Genomic DNA, 16,859 nt, shown 5'->3' with positions numbered 1-16,859 from the left:
TTTCCGCCCTTATAAGACATGTCTATGTCCTGGGAAATGTTCTTGTTACTTACAGCATCATGCTAATCACATTAGCGCACGTTAGCTCAACCGTCCCGGTATAGGGACATCGATCCCATAGAGGTTCAAATATGAGCAGGAAATGTTAATCGTAAGGAAATATCTCTGATGTAGATGATAGTTAAACCTTCGGAAATGTATTAAGGCAGTGACCCACTCTTCCATGAACTATTACTAATTATGATTTCAGTCTGACTGACCAGTTGTTTCTCTCTGAATGCTCAATAAAATAGTTAAAGGATGATCTAGAATAGTCCGATTACAGGAAAACATTTAGTTCAGAAACCACAGTAGGCCTATGGGCACCAGTCCTTCCCTGTTAAATCCCCTGTGTATTTCCTGAGCAAAATAAATAGACCTACATCACAGGAGGTTGGTGGAACCTTATTGAGGGAGAACGGGTTCGTGGGAATGAGTGGAGCGGAATCAGTGGAAGGGTTTCAAATACATCAAACAAATGGTTTCCAGGCGTTTGATGCCATTCCGTTTGCTCCTTTCCGGCCATTATTATGAGCCATTTTTCCCGTCAGCAGCCTCCTGTGACCTACATTTGTTTGGGTCTGTTGGATGTTGTGTTCAATCAGCAAAAAATTGAATTCTGGAATGAGTTTTCTGGCCAGTCTTCAGCAATCAGAGAAATGAATGTAGCTTTATCTGGACTTCAGAGTTCTTTGAGTTCACATACGTTAGAGAAAAGTGTTTACATCATTATGTAACGTAATTGTAACAATGCCCTTTGCGTAAGTGTTACGCAATACGTAACAACTCCAACCAACACATCTGTGTTGAGCTCCACATGCCCGATTGTTCAGTCTGGAAGATCCGTTGGAGTGTGTTGTGGAAGTTCTGTTGTAGGAACGATGTGTCATTGTTGTGTTCAGCTCCATACGATTTGTGTGGGTCAGCTCTCCTGTTAGAAGGCTATGGAATGTTGTGTTCCATTATAGAAGGACTTCTATCTGTGTCATATAGCAAGTAGTCAGGCCTCAGAAATATGCAGATTTATCTCAAGAGTTGTTCTGGGCTCATATTCACCAAGAGTAGGACTGCTGTTTTAGGATATTTGCCTTCTTGTTTGCCTATTCATTTTTTTTTTAAAATCATACTGAATACGATTATATGGACAGAGGGGACTCAGGGGAGGTGATCCTAGATCAGTGCTCCTAGTCTAAAATATATATTTTTTAACACAGGCTTGAGTTCATACTGTATACATTACGTACCTCAACACAGCTCTCTTTCAGACACAACTCCTTGCTTCCCATTTCCCATTGTTCAACTCCTCTCCCTGACCTCAGAAAAGCCTCCCGGTAGCCAGGCAGGAGAATTCTTGTTGTCATGGGAATTAAACTGTTATACGGCAACAATAATAACACACTACAACTTGTGTAGAACACAATGCCAAGTAGAAAGAAACAGTGAACGGAATCCATTTAGATTGACTGCTGCTATGCCTGTGAATATAGCATCCTAGTTTATCTACTAAATGGTTGGAGACGAGCCAAAACTATTAAGTGCTCCACTGATTGGCTTATTATATATTGGATTTATGTTAGCCCAAAGGCATCAGCATGCTTCAGTTCGGCTGGCGGCTAGCCGAAGTCAGCTAGGCGACCTGAACGAGTGTGCTAGCATACTCCCTTAAAAGACCATTGCTTGAAAAACCTCTTTTGGTTTTCACAGGGCAACCTGTAGTTTAGCAAACGTATTGAGTGTGTGCCAGTAAATTATTTTTATTCAGTTCCTCACATGTTACCTTGCTTCCATGTTCTCTATAAAAAAAAAAACTCACCCTTTGTGTTGTTGTTGTTGTGTTTACAGAACAAGAGGAAACAGAGGAGGAGGGATGTGGACTCTCTCAGCCTGTGCAGCCTGGACATCAACGTGAGTACAGCTCATTCTCAGAATACTGGCTTTTCCTTTGCCCCTTCCTCCTCACTCTCTTCCTCTCTCTCACTTTCTATGTGTATGTGTGTATGAATGCTGTGTATGAACCACTGAATGCTGAACTACTGTGCGTCTTGTACTGAAGTACCTTACAATACTACGCAGCAAATTTTCCAGTGTTAAAAAATGGCCTCCCTAAGGTACTGCATCGCAGTGCTATAGGCGTCAAACAGATCCGGGTTCGATCCCGGGCTGTGTCACAGCCAGTCGCAACTGGGAGACCCATGAGGTGGCGCACAATTGGTCCAGCGTCGTCCGGGTTAGGGGAGGTTTGGCCGGCTGGGATGTCTTTTGTCCCATCACGCTCTAGCGACTCCTTGTGGCGGGCCGGGCGCCTGCACGCTGACTTCGGTCGCCAGCTGGACAGTGTTTCCTCCAACACATTGGTGCAGCTGGCTTCCAGGTTAAGCGAGCAGTGTGTCAAGAAGCAGTGCATCTTGGCAGGGTCGTGTTTTGGAGGACACATGGCTATCCACCTTCGCCTCTCCCGAGTCCGTATGGGAGTTGCAGCGATGTGACAAGACTAACTACTGTACCAATTTGATATCACTGGAACAGTGTTAAATTAACACACTGCTTAGTGTAAAGCCTTATTCAAATATTTCCCTGAGCTTTTCCCATTTTCGGTCCTATGGACCAAGTGAGAACTTCAGCGAATGTGTTATCATGAAAAAAATACATTATTTAACACAATACCATACATATTTCATAAAGCCTTATTTTGAGGGCCTAGTTTTACCCTATTTCAGAAGCCTGAAACTTATAAACATCCCTTTGAATCAAAACCACATCCATCATTATCATATCTCCCAGCATGCTCTATTGCAGGTAGATTTTTAGAATGGTTTGTTTCAATATCTATGTTTTTGCATGTACACTGATTGATTAATCCAATTACTTAGCTAGATTTTCTGCACCCGTTTCTGAAATGTTTATTCCAGTTTTAAAGGTGGTCCTCAAAATGTTCCGAACCTTGGTACTCATTCTGAATAGAGAACGACTGATATGGATTTGTTTTAGAACCAATACTGATGTTTGGGGGTCAAGGAGGCCAAAATTCAATGTCAATTAAATTGCAAAATGTAGACAAAATTTCCCAGAGACAGCCATGTATGCATTAATGCATACATTTTTTAACCAAACAAAGATTTAACTTTACCAATCTAACTACATATAAACATAATGGTAATAATTGTATTTTAATGATACATTTTTAATAAACTGGGTAAATTAAGATGGCATAGGCCTACTCACAACACAGGTGAATACATGTTTAATAGGAGTGTGTGCATGCATTGTGTTATTGAGCTTGTTTTGGCTGATCAGTGGAGTCTATGGTGCCACTGATGACAAACAATGAGTATGCCTTCCATTTGGGACAGCTGAAAATCGTTGTGCTGATTTAAAGAAGAAATAAAACTGTCCTTCTTTAGACTAGTTGAGTATTGGGGAGGCAGGTAGCCTAGTGGGGCGGCAGGTAACGTAGTGGTTAGAGTGTCGGACTAGTAACCGAAAGGTTGCAAGATCAAATCCCCAAGCTGACAAGGTAAAAATCTTTCGTTCTGCCCCTGAACAAGTTACCCACTGTTCCTAAAAATAAGAATTTGTTCTTAACTGACTTTCCTAGTTAAATAAAGGTCAAATAAAGTATTTGCATCAGTATTTGTTGGTTTGATTACAGGCACAAAATGGCCAGAAACCAAGAACTTTCTTCTGAAACTCGTCAGTCTATTCTTGTTCTGAGAAATTAAGGCTATTCCATGCGAAAAATTGCCAACAAACTGAAGATCTCGTACAATGCTGTGTACTACTCCCTTCACAGAACAGCGAAACTCTAACCAGAATAGAAAGAGGAGTGGGAGGCCCAGGTGCACAACTGAGCCAGAGGACAAGTACACTAGAAGGCGAGCATCCCAGAGTCGCCTCTTCACTGTTGATATTGAGACTGGTGTTTTGCGGGTACTATTTAATGAAATTGAGGACTTGTGAGGCATTCCTGAAGTACCACACAATGCTGTTGGCCCTTTGGCTGCTTGTGTTGACGTGGACATTAATTAGCAGCCATTTCCACATTTTTAGAAGTAAGAGAACTCTACTTAGTTAACAGCATAAAATCCACGACAACATTAATTTGCTCAAAGGCTGTACTTTTAAAGCCCAGACTGAAGAAGCCTTGCTTTCCATCTCAGACAACAGCACAGTCAGAAAACAAAATAGCTTTGGGTGGTGTCAGGAAAATGCTTCCAAAGCATTGGTGCTAAATTATATGCCTTGAACTTGTGTTGGGCTGTTGGCTGTTTCCACAGAGTACATTCAGCGTGTCCTAACACAAAACCAAGCTGTGGAATCTGGTTCAAGGTGTTTTGCTACTTAGGTTTTTAAGTATTGAGGCAGTAGGGAGAGAATAGTTAAGGTCTGTGTGATAAGGGAAGATTTGAGCATCTCTGAGTGGGGTATCAGTTGATTGAGAGGTCCAGAGCTGGGTAAGACAGATCTGGGTGTTTTACTGACACAGTGAGGTCAGATCTGAGGTGGAACTGTGGTGTTTAAATGCAGACCATTGTGATGAGTACCGTCCGATCATTGTTTTTAAAACAGCACTCCTCCCCTTACCGATTCTAATGACTCAAGGGTGTAAACTCAGACAGAAATAGGAAAAAAATATATCCATGGAATAAATGGTTTATTTAAGATCCAAAATTCAATTAGAAACAGTTTGTATTATCTTGTAAACTCTTCAACGTGTTATCGTCAGCTACAGATAGTCAAACGTGTGCTGTTTTCAGTACTCTAGTCAACATGTCCATTGTATTAAAAAGGTCCCCACAGTACCTACTATTACCAATACTAAACTATTATTTTAGGATTGACAGCCAAGGCAGGTCCTGTGTACTGTAATCTATAGGCCCAGTGTTAGTTAGACTGGGCCTCCAGGGTACACAGAGTGACTGTAGAGCCAGGGCAGGGCTAGAGCCAGGGGTAGGGGGAAAGGTGGTGTCACATGCGTGCCTGGCGTGTGTTCAGCAGGGTGACTGACTGGCTGACTCACACAATGGCCGGGCTCATACCCCGCTGCTGGCGGGGACCACTGGAAAAGGAGACTAATGCTATTGTTTCTTCCCTTGCTCCTTCTGATGAGGGAAATAGCCTATTGGTTGATATCAAACGACTCTAGAGTAAATCCACGTGTATAGTCTATGTAGGACTCAGGACTCTAGAAAAGCTCCATTCTCCAGGTCGTCATTGTACATAAACAGTTGTTTTTAACTGACTAGCCTGGTTAAATAAAGGTTAAATATATAAACTTATGTAATTCTGGACTACATTTTTTTTGACAGGGTTCAACATGAGTATTCATCCACTCTTTGAGGACAATTGAACAAATCTGTAGTAAAATTAACCCTAGTCTTGTACTTCCATTTTTTCCAAGTCTTGTTTTTGCTCGGCTATTGGAACATACTTGCGAAAGCGGGAAATTGAGGTTAATTTGACTCGAACTGGTGTTTACCTGTCTTGGGGCAGCAGTAAGTAACAACCGTTTATTTTTTCTGTCTAAACCTCTCCCTAGATGCTGAGAAAGCATTTGACCATGTGGTGTGGTCTTACCTATTCTTTACTCTGACTAAATTTGGTCTAGGGGACAACGTTATAAAATGGGTTAAAGTTTTATATGATGATCCTCAGGCTGCTGTCCTTACTAATGGACTAAGGTTAAAAAGCTTTTCTATACACAGAGGTACCAGACATGGCTGTCCTTTGTCCCCTCTCCTATTTGCACTCGCTATGGAACCACTGGCCGAGGCCATCAGGGTAACGCCTGCTATACAGGGGCTGCTCATTGGTGACGTTCACCATAAAATAAGCTTATATGCTGATGATGTCCTGATATTCATCTCTAGTCCCGAGGCTTCAATTACATCTCTTGTTAATATTATTGAATTATTCCGTGAATTCTCAGGCTACAAGATTAACTTAACTAAATCAGAGTCTATGCAACTTGGTAACCTTCATTCTGTACCTAATACTTCTCCCCCGTTCCCTTTAAATGGTCTCCTTCAAGTTTTACGTATCTGGGTATATTTGTAACACCTAAATTCCAGCAAATTTCCAAAGCCAATTTTGTTCCCTTGTTTGATACAATAACACAGGATCTGTAGCGCTGGAACTCTCTTCCGATTTCATGGTTGGGTAGAATATCCCTCTTGAAAATTAACATTTTACCTAGACTACTTTACCAAATCCAAATGATCCCACTCTTACTCTCCAATAACGTAATAAAGGATGTACATGGATGGCTAAGTTCCTTGATATGGAATAAACGCAAGCCGAGACTTATATGGCAATATGGCAATATTGAAGCTGCCAAGTTCTATGGGCAGCTTGGATCTGCCCAATATTAGGTTCTATCAGTGGTGTGCCCACCTATGTTATATTTCTGACTGGATCACAAATGATGACTCCTCTATTTGGTTAGAAATTGAGACTTCTTTTTCAAAATACCCCTTACAGGATCTTTTATTTTTCAGAAGTTTCAAGTCTGTAAAAGATCAATGCAATAACCCCATTACACTTAACACACTCAAAGTATGGAGATCAGTTCAACGTTTTTTGGGAAGGTCCAAACTAACCTCTGCTCTTACCCCAATTCTTAACAACCGAGATTTTGGTCCAGGATTGCTGGATGCTGGCTTTAACTTTTGGCTTAATAAGGGCACAGGCAGACTAAATTATTTATTTGCTGATACGATTTTATTGTCATTTGAGCAGATAGTTGAGAAATACCGACTCCCAAAGCAGGACTTTTTAACGCTTTCTACAAGTAAGACATTATATTTTGAAGAGCACCAGCTTAATTGACAACCATGATGGGTCTGTCATTGAAAGAATGCTTTTTCCCCCACAAAGGAAAATGTCTGTAAGTCTGTTTTATGATGCTTTAAGGTCATTTTCTACTGTTGAAACACAGAGGGTGAAACAAGTGTGGGAGAAAGAATTGTCTGTTACTATTGACGAAGAGATGTGGAAGGACATTTGGAGATATGCAAAAACAATATCTATATGTAATCGTACTAGAGCAATTCAGTTAAGACTAATAAACAGATTGCATATATCCCCAAATATATCCCCAACTCACAGACATGCTCTTAACACCTCTTCCTCTTCTCCTCAGTGTCTTAAATGTAAAACTGATACAGGCACCCCAACACAAAATATGAAGATACTGGTGGATACCGTGGATTAGTGATCAGGTTCCTTCTATTACAGATTGGCATAAAATACTATTAGAATGGGTGCCACTGGAATATTTGACATGTACATTGCATTCTAAAACAGATCAGTTCTACAAAGTATGGGAACCTCATCTAAATGATCTAGAACCTGGGGTATCAGCTATTATGCTGCAAGGATTTTCTGAGAATGGTGGTGATCTATTTGTTTCAGAGTTACACTGTACGTTCCATGTGTTGAACCTAACTTCTTGGTTTAAACTGAGCTTTTGTTTAATTTCTGTTTGTATGTTTGTTTAACATGTATGTATTGAGAGACACAATGATGGGGATGGGGTGAGAGAAGCGCTGAGCGGGGAGGGGAAGATGGTGTATGTATGTATGTATGTATGTATGTATGTATGTATGTATGTATGTATGTATGTATGTATGTATGTATGTATGTATGTATGTATGTATGTATGTATGTATGTATGTATGTATGTATGTATGTATGTCTGTGTGCGTGCGTGCGTGCGTGCGTGCGTGCGTGTGTGTGTGTATGTACTGTTTTTGCTTCGTCTTTGTAGCTCTCAATTGTGAAATTCCAATTAAATAAATACGGTTTTAAAAAAGGAAATTCTGTCTAACCCAGCATGAGAATGGTTTCATCTGGATATGAGGACCATGGCATTGTTTCTAGGAACTAGCTTCCCACAGACCTGTATAAGGTAGTGGGGAGAATGTGTGCAGGACTTCCATCACCAGACAACAAGACTAATGAGACGTTTAAAGTATCCAATCTGGACCAAACACCATCCCTATATTCTTAGCTACAAATATCCTTTTAAGACAATTACTGGACTTTCACGTGAGAATGTTGTTCTGGGCTGTTAGTCAAGTTTATGTATCTACTCCGGTCCACATTTACGAGTTGCAGTGTATCCCTCTTGTGTATCCAAGATTGCCTATTTTTGTTTGTAATGACGATCTATGCTCTGTGTGTGTATGTGTGTGTGTGCGTGTGTGTTTGGTTAGATTCAGGAGTGCGAAGAGCTATTTAACAGGAGACAGAGGAATAAACACAACCGAAACAGCCAAGACCATTTATACAAACGGAACAGTCTCTCTTTGTCACTAAAATATATGGATGTGTGCGAGAGGGAGACAACAGATTAAATGTAGAAACATTTATACGAGTTGAACCATTTACAGTGTGTCATATTGTATACTCTTATCCAAGTTGGTCCAAGCCTTCTGTAACAGACTCCCTTGGTATTACGACAAACAAAAACGACACCTCACAAGAATGACAAACAGAACTTCAGTTCAGAGCAGAAATATACACTGTAGTAAAGACTACAGTAATGTCCCCCAAAACACAACACTTTTTTAAACTAAAGTAAAAACTTGCATATACCCTGCCCATTCTCCTCCCCCATATCGCAATTTTTGCCACCCATAAGTAAGAAACTTACATGCCAAGTATAGACCATATACTGTATCATATTCCTTACAGATTATAGAAAGAAGTCCTGAATTAGCCATTCAGACTGCAGTCCTACCTATCTACAGGTCATGGAAAATGTGTAATTCTCCAGTAGGTTTCTGGAAGGAGAAAGCAAAAACACTATAGTAAATCCTACAGTAGTGTCGTGTTATTGTAGACTACGGGTTGGTAGTCATTTAGGCAGGTTACCTTAGTGTTCTTGGGCACAGGGACTATGGTGGTCTGCTTGTAACATATTGTTATTACAAACTCCGTCAGGGAGAGGTTGAAAATGTCAGTGAAGACACTTGCCAGTTGGCAATTATAGCCTGGCATCGAGCTTGCCAGGCTAGTTAAGCCCTGCAACCTAACTAGCCAAGCCTCAGAAGCTAACCGTGTGATGCTAGCTACAACAGGAGATGAAGCCATCACAAAAGACGAGAGCAAAAAAACCTGTGAACAGTTCAACTGTAAAACAGATCAAGTCATGCTGAGGAGAGCTAAGTATAACTCTTCTGTGAGGAAGAGAGGTGAGAATGATCAGAAGGCAGGCGAGTGGCTCTTTAATATGAGGGGAGAGGCTCCTTAAATCGCCACCCGACCTGTCTGTCTCCGACAGATGTGTATGATTGGTTCTTGAAGGTACTTAGCGATCCTGGTGAATCCCAGTAGTGAAATTTTAAAACAAATAATTATACAATTGTTTAGGCAGGTCTTAAGAAACATTATAAGACTAACAAAATGTTTTTTCAAAATAATAAAATAGCATATTTAGAGTTTAATTATATTACTGGTCTGTGAAAAGCCAATAGGCTACATGGCTGCGCCATGCAAATTAAATCAATAGTTTGTTATTTTGTTCATTAAACAGACAAGACACTTACATTCACCTGCTCTGATCACAGTAAACACACATATACAGTGCATTTGGAAAATATTCAGACGCCTTGTATTGTTCTACATTTTGTTACATTACAGCCTTATTCTAAAATAGATGAATTAATTTTTTCCCCCTCAATCTACACACAATACCCCCAAAAATCCAAAGCAAAAACTGTTTTTTTTAAACAGCGGGACACCTAACCCTAAAAGGAAGCACGGTTAGGTGGGTCATGTTCCGGAGGATGCATGACTCGACCTTCGCCTCCCGAGGCCGTTGGGGAGTTGCAGCGATGAGACAAGATCAAAAAATGGGGTACCGCTATTTTTTTTAAAGGGTGTAATTGCAGACCGTAATTATGGCTGTTTTCTGATATGGGTGTTTCTCGATGTCAACCTACACCCATTGATACTCGCCATTGGTCTGTGGCCATTTCTTTCGCATCGGGAACAACAGTTATTCGACAACTGTAGCATTGAGCGAATTCGATTAAAACTTCTTAAGGCTAGGGGGCACTATTATCACGTCCAGATGAAAAGTGTGCCCAAAGTAAACTGCCTGCTACTCGGGCCCAGAAGCTAGGATAAGCATATAATTGGTAAATTTGGATGGAAAACACTACAGTTTCTAAAACTGTTAAAATTATGTCTGTGAGTATAACAGAACTTATTTGGCAGGCGAAACCCCGAGGACAAACCATCCAGGAATTTTTGTTGTTGTTGAGGTCACTCTCTTTTCAATGGGATCTAGATTTCTAAGGCACTTGCTTGCAGTTACTATCGCTTCCACTAGATGTCAGTCTTTAGAAATTGGTTGATGTTTTTCCTTTGAGAAATTAAGAAGTAGGGCTGTTCAGAACGAGGGTCGAGTCTAGTGTACTGTGTGGTTGGGGCGCACGACCTGAAAGCTCGCTCCACATTGTTTTCGTCCGGTATTGAACACAGTTTATCCCGTGTTAAATTTGAGCGATTATTTACGTTTAAAAATACCTAAAGTTGTATTAGGAAAGTTGTTTGAAATGTTTGGATCAAGTTTACATATTAGATACTTTGTAGTCATGTTGCGCGAGTTTGAACCAGTGTTTTTCTGGATCAAATGCCAACAGAAGAAGATCTTCAAAGGTAAGGCATGAATTATATCTTTATTTCTGACTTTTGTGTCGCACCTGGTGGGTTAAAATGTGATTTTCATGTGTTTGTTTGATGGGGTGCTGTCCTCAGATAATAACATGGTTTGCTTTCGCCATAAAGCCTTTTTGAAATCTGACACTGTGGCTGGATTAACAAGAAGTCCATCTTTAAACCGATGTATAACACTTGCATGATTCATGAATTATTATTAAGAGTATTTCTGTTTTTGAATTTGGCACACTGCTATTTCACTGAGAGTTGTCAAATCAATCCCATGTGCGCGAAGGGATCACTAAGGAGTTAATCTGACCCAGGTGCCCGGGTAGATGTGTTTTGCATCACGTGAAAATTGATTGCATTCATTTTGAAAGCAAGCTGCCCCCTGGGTGGCTCAAAACAAAAGTGACGTAATTAAGCACATGGAGAAATGAGGAGGATTCTGTGTTTTCACATGCAAAAGTGATTGCTTTTGATAAAAACGCTTTATCTGCCATCCCAATATCCATATTTTATGGAAAAGAGAAGTGTTTCTGGACGATGCACCATGCTGCCTTGTTAAAACATGACCGAGCAGCGCAGATTACGGTTCAATTTGAGACGGGTGCTCCTCCCTCACCACTTTTGCCCATTCACATCACCCCGTGGCTCAGCATAATCAAATCCGCCCATAGTGGCTAAGCCTAACACTAACCTCCTTCTCCAGAGGGGTTGGGTTAAATGCGGAAGACACATTTCCATTGAAGGCATTCAGTTGTACATCTAACTAGGTGTCTCCCTTTCCCATTTCCCCCAGTTCAGAGAATAGTCCTCTCTGAACAGTTGATGTTGATGTGTCTGAGGCTGGTAAATCTCATGAATTTATCTTCTGCAGCAGAGGTAACTCTGTGTCTTCATTTCCAGTGGCGGTCCTCGTGAGAGCCAGTTTCATTTGCTGCAAATAAATGCTCTAAATGACAATATTTTCATTTGGAATTTGGGAGAAATGTTGTAAGGAGTTTATATAATAAAACTAAACTGTTCATTTTACCCAAACACAAACCTATAAATAGTAAAAGCAGAGAAGCTGATAATTTTGCAGTGGTCTCTTAATTTTTTCCAGAGCTGTATATAAAAAAAGTTATAAAACAAAAGTTGCGCCCCTGGCTACTTGTAGTCCCATTTGTTATCGGCTGTCACAGGAAGACAGCAAAACATCTTGATTTTGTGTTCAATGGAGATCTTCTGTGTATAAAGTGATGCGGAAGGGCAAAAAAGCATCCAACCTCCCCGGGACTGCCGCAAAGAAGAAATATCAGCCCACAGAGAGAAGTAGGAGATTGAACTTCACTCAACATTCTCGAGCAGTGGTCACCAACCGGTCGATCGCAATCGACTGGTCGATCTCCAAGGCATTCCTAGACGATAGCTAAACATTTTTGTAAAAAAAAACAACAACAAAGATAAAGCCTTGCGTTCCTATTTGTTTTTATTTGTCTAGGGCTGTTAACGGTAGGTGCACCCGATTCACCTGCCCTGCGTGCCAGGTACTATGCAACTGTTGCCATTTTGAACCATTTCATGTGTCTGAAGGTGCAAACTCTTCCATCCCGGCGGGCCCGGAGAGGAAATCAAGTGCACTATAGGCTTACCGCTGGCCAATCGGATGTCTCAGATTACCGTGTCTGCAGTAATGTAGCAGGCATAAAAGCTACAGCAAAGTTGATACTGTGAGATTTCAAAATGTTTTCAACCATGATTAGAGAGAGGCTGTCAACGAATATAACAAAGAACTGCTGTTTCTATGAGTGAGATCATGTTTAAGTTCTTACTCAGCGCTGTCAACACTTCGTATTCAACACTTTTATAAGACATAAAATACGCATTCTTTCTATTTCCACTCAGCGCTACAACAAGCACTGCAGAAGTGACAAATGGGTAGGAAAGTGTATCTATAGGATTGCGTTGTTGTTATTTTTAGCGACTTGGGTCTTTAACTTTCTCTGTTCATCGGAGTAACAACATAAATTTGTGCATGAGGCAGAAGTAATGCAGTGTGACTCGAATTTCGCCATCAGCTGGAAGACGTGATCCCTTTTTGGTGTTTCAGTTGAGGAAAGGAAGAGTTGAGACTGACCATCAGACGCAGGCACCATAAGCCCAGCAAAATAAAAAGGAAAAGTAAATTATTTAAATGTATGCTCACTCAGCTGTGCTTTACAAGTTGTACAACAACAGATCTGTTGCCGGTGTGATCATATAGCCTCAAATTTTGAAACATGATTTTTAAAAATTGCCCGAACAACAATTCATTGGCAGGGCAATTCAAGCAATATCCAGTGATAATGTATTGGGCTTATAGTTTACTGCACATACATCATTGCTACAGTACTGTTTTTATTTGGTTAATGTTGCATAGGCTCAGGTTTTTAAGTCATGTTAACAAAACATCTGAGCGGTAGATCTCAGCTTGCATTTTGACTCAGAAAGTGACCTTGACCAGAAAAGGTTGGTGACTACTGTTCTAGAGATTTCCCTGTTTACACTATCAATGTTGCACACGCTCCAGCAGGTATATCTCTCTATATCTCTCTAGTCACCCCCAAAACTACAAAAATCTAGCTTTAAGCACCAACTGTCAGAGCAGCTCTCAGATTACTGCACCTGTACATAGCCCACCTATAATTTAGCCCAATCAACTACCTCTTTCCCAACTGTATTTAATTAATTTATTTATTTTGCTCCTTTGCACTCCATTATTTTTATTTCTACTTTGCACATTCTTCCATTGCAAAACTACCATTCCAGTGTTTTACTTGCTATATTGTATTTACTTTGCCACCATGGCCTTTTTTTGCCTTTATCTCCCTTCTCACCTCATTTGCTCACATTGTATATAGACTTGTTTATACTGTATTATTGACTGTATATCACGCCCTGGTCGAAGTATTTTGTGTTTTTCTTCATGTATTTGGTCAGGCCAGGGTGTGACATGGGTTGTATGTGGTGTGTAGCTTAGTGGGGTTGTAGCTTAGTGGGGTGTTCTAGGAAAGTCTATGGCTGTCTGAAGTGGTTCTCAATCAGAGGCAGGTGGTTATCGTTGTCTCTGATTGGGAACCATATTTAGGCAGCCATATTCTTTGGTTGTATTGTGGGTGATTGTCTTGATGTCATTGTTAGTTGACACATGTATAGGCTGTTTCGGGTTTCGTTTATTGTTTTGTAGTTGTCAGGACCCGGTTACGAACCCGGGTCTCCGGAGTGAGAAACAGTCACTTAACCAACTGAGCCACGAATAGTCGGCAGAACCCAGAAGATGAGGCAGACACAGCAGTACTTGAGATGGTGTATTTAATGAAATAAAAAGTGAAGTTCTTCAGGAAAACATGTAACTCCACAACCTCAAAAGGAATCCTACAAGAACAAAGGTAATCCTCCAAGACAAAAAAGGTAAATCTACAAGGTGGAAGGTAAAGCACAAAAAGCCTCAAAAGATACTCAAAAAACAAACAAACAAGAACAAAAAAAGAGAGTCCACCGGGATCAACAAGAGTACTAGGGCTGGGTGCTAACATACAAACACAGAGCAAAGAACAGAGGAAAACAAAGGGTTTAAATACAATCAGGGGAAACGAGGCACAGGTGCAAATAATAATGGGGATCAAGGGAAAACAAAAGGTCAAAAGGCACAATGGGGGCATCTAGTGACCAAAAACCGGAACAACCCTGGCCAAATCCTGACAGTAGTGTTGTAGTGTTCGTGTTTAGTCGTGTTTTAAGTTTGTTTAAATAAACATGGATCGAAATCGACACGCTGCAGTTTGGTCCGACTCTCCTTCACCATTAGAAAACCGTGACACTGTATGTTTGTTTTACTCCATGTGTAACTCTGTGTCGTTGTATCTGTCGAACTGCTTTGCTTTATCTTGGCCAGGTCGCAATTGTAAATGAGAACTTGTTCTCAACTTGCCTACCTGGTTAAATAAAGGTGAAATAAAAATGTTGCAGGTTGACTGTGGCAATTGTGATCTAATCAACGCAATGTTAGTCACTTTCAATACAACATACCGAAACAAAACAAACTATGCAAGAGATTTTGTTGTAAGCAGAATGCATCGAAGTAGGATTCTATTGCATTGACACACACGACTCAGCCCATACTTTACACAGACCGGTGCAGCATAACCAATCAGAGCTGCAATAGGCCTATATGCAAATAGTTCATTGCCATATATGGATCTGTGCCATTTGGACTGTGTTTACAATATAGTATTAGCGGTCATGAGTAGATGCGCTTGTTTTGAGATCAAAGCGTATGCTGCATGTAGCCACGTGTGCACATTTTGTTCATATCCTTTGTTAGTGAGTTATTAGCCCAGTTATAGAACATTTGTAGTCAGCAATAGGGGAGTGATTGCTTCCTACGAGAACACAAAAGGTGTAGATTTCTAGACATCTTTGAAAAGCGGGTCAAGTAAAGAGCCTTTTTTTTGTCTTAAAGGGGCAGTGTTGTATTTTGAGACAGGCTTGAATATGCTAAGTAGCCAATAGGCAGAGGGTAGCATCATTTGTCTGATTCTCTGTAATAATGGTCAGGGAATAATAATGCATTTTATTTTGTAAAGTGGTTTCTTGCATCAAATGCCACTCTGGTAGGCCTGCATTATGATCAAATAGCCACAGTAGCCTACTTGGCCACTTAAAACTAACTTCAACTGGGTACTGTAAACGTACGCTGGTAGTTGCACAGATTTTTCCTAACTTTCAAGTTTGCGCTCAGCAGACCTGTAATTTGCTTAGTGTCAAAAGAAATTTGAGGGAACATTGGAAATGACGCACATGTTTTACGTGTGGTCTGAGGCGGATGTTTCAAAGGCAACTTGAGTAAAGATAGTTTTGGGAAACTGCTCTGAGATTTAACGATACTCAGGTATGGCAGGTATCAATGGACTGACCAATGGTAGGCACCAATGGGAGTTTCCTGATATCAAGGAACGCCCACATCAAGAAACGCCCCGAATTGCTGTCTGCTGTTATACAATATTGTGTATTAGAGTAAAGCTATGCCTTCAAAATACGTATGGTAGTGGGAGGGGTGTGGCTGTGTGACAACACACAAGCAGCCGCTCACCGATTTTGACAGCTCATAACTCAGTTATCTCCGGTAAACACTTGATCTGATTTAATCCCAGCCTCAGTGTAAAAAATGTTTTAACATGAGACTTTTCAGTGTAAAATAATGAATATGACCACACTTCTTCAATTTAAATATTATGGGGACATCTATACATTTGGCAGCCAAGCACGAGTTATCATTGTAGCCGTTTCATCATCGAGACATGATGTTGAGATATCTTCACGCATAGAATAAATCCCTCCAGGATTCCATCATAGAATTACAGGGGGCAGTTTGGAAAAACTAACTAATCCTGTGTGAATAAAGCACATGCTGGGCTAATAGTTACATAACCAACATCTCTAGTAATAAGAAAATATGAAATGGCATTTTACATTCCCAGTAATTTCAGGACAGGTGGGTTTGTGGTTTACCTTCCTGTGACCCTCAGGCCAGAGTATAGAGACAACTGGTTGGCATCTTATAAATAACCTTGGCATGGCGCTACCCCCTCTTTCCACTAACAATGCAGCCTAATATAGTCCTGAAGGCATGGTTAAGGATTGTGTCAAGGCATTTAGGTAGTACTTATGTACATAACATTGAGCTGCATTGAACCATATAATTTGCCAGTTAGATGAAGTTCATGTCTGGCATGGCTTTTACTCACTACACCCAATAGAAAACAACAACACAAACAACAACACACAGTGTGATGATTACGTGGTCATTGGATATGTATGTAGAGAGTGTAGAATTGTTTGCTAAATCCACACAACTAGCAGTAGTTCTAGGGGACACAACTCCTTATCTCTAGATTACACAACTCCTTATCTCTAGATTACACAACTAGCAGTAGTCCTGGAGGACCCAGTCATCAGTAGACCTAGACGACACAACTAGCAGTAGTCCTAGAGGACCCAGTTATCAGTAGACCTAGAGGACACAGCTAGCAGTAGTCCTAGAGGACCCAGTTATCAGTAGACCTAGAGGACACAGCTAGCACTAGTCCTAGAGGACCTAGTCATCAGTAGACCTAGAGGACACACCGAGC

General features: G+C 40.7%; 1 protein-coding gene across 3 annotated transcripts in view; it reads left to right on the top strand.

Annotated features, from left to right (window-relative positions):
• LOC118399931 (rho guanine nucleotide exchange factor 3-like) overlaps nucleotides 1-16,859 on the top strand; it is a 139,501-nt gene that overhangs the window by 46,402 nt on the left and 76,240 nt on the right. For all 3 annotated transcript variants that reach the window (XM_035796159.2, XM_035796161.2, XM_035796163.2), the window contains one exon: nucleotides 1,882-1,944. In XM_035796159.2, coding sequence (XP_035652052.1) covers nucleotides 1,882-1,944 — 63 coding nt within the window. The remainder of the gene's footprint in view (nucleotides 1-1,881; nucleotides 1,945-16,859) is intronic.

Source organism: Oncorhynchus keta, chromosome 21 (assembly GCF_023373465.1).
Source record: "Oncorhynchus keta strain PuntledgeMale-10-30-2019 chromosome 21, Oket_V2, whole genome shotgun sequence".
Taxonomy (NCBI): Eukaryota; Metazoa; Chordata; class Actinopteri; order Salmoniformes; family Salmonidae; genus Oncorhynchus; species Oncorhynchus keta.
Note: the sequence above shows the minus strand (reverse complement) of the source record. Positions and strands in the feature narration are given on the sequence as shown.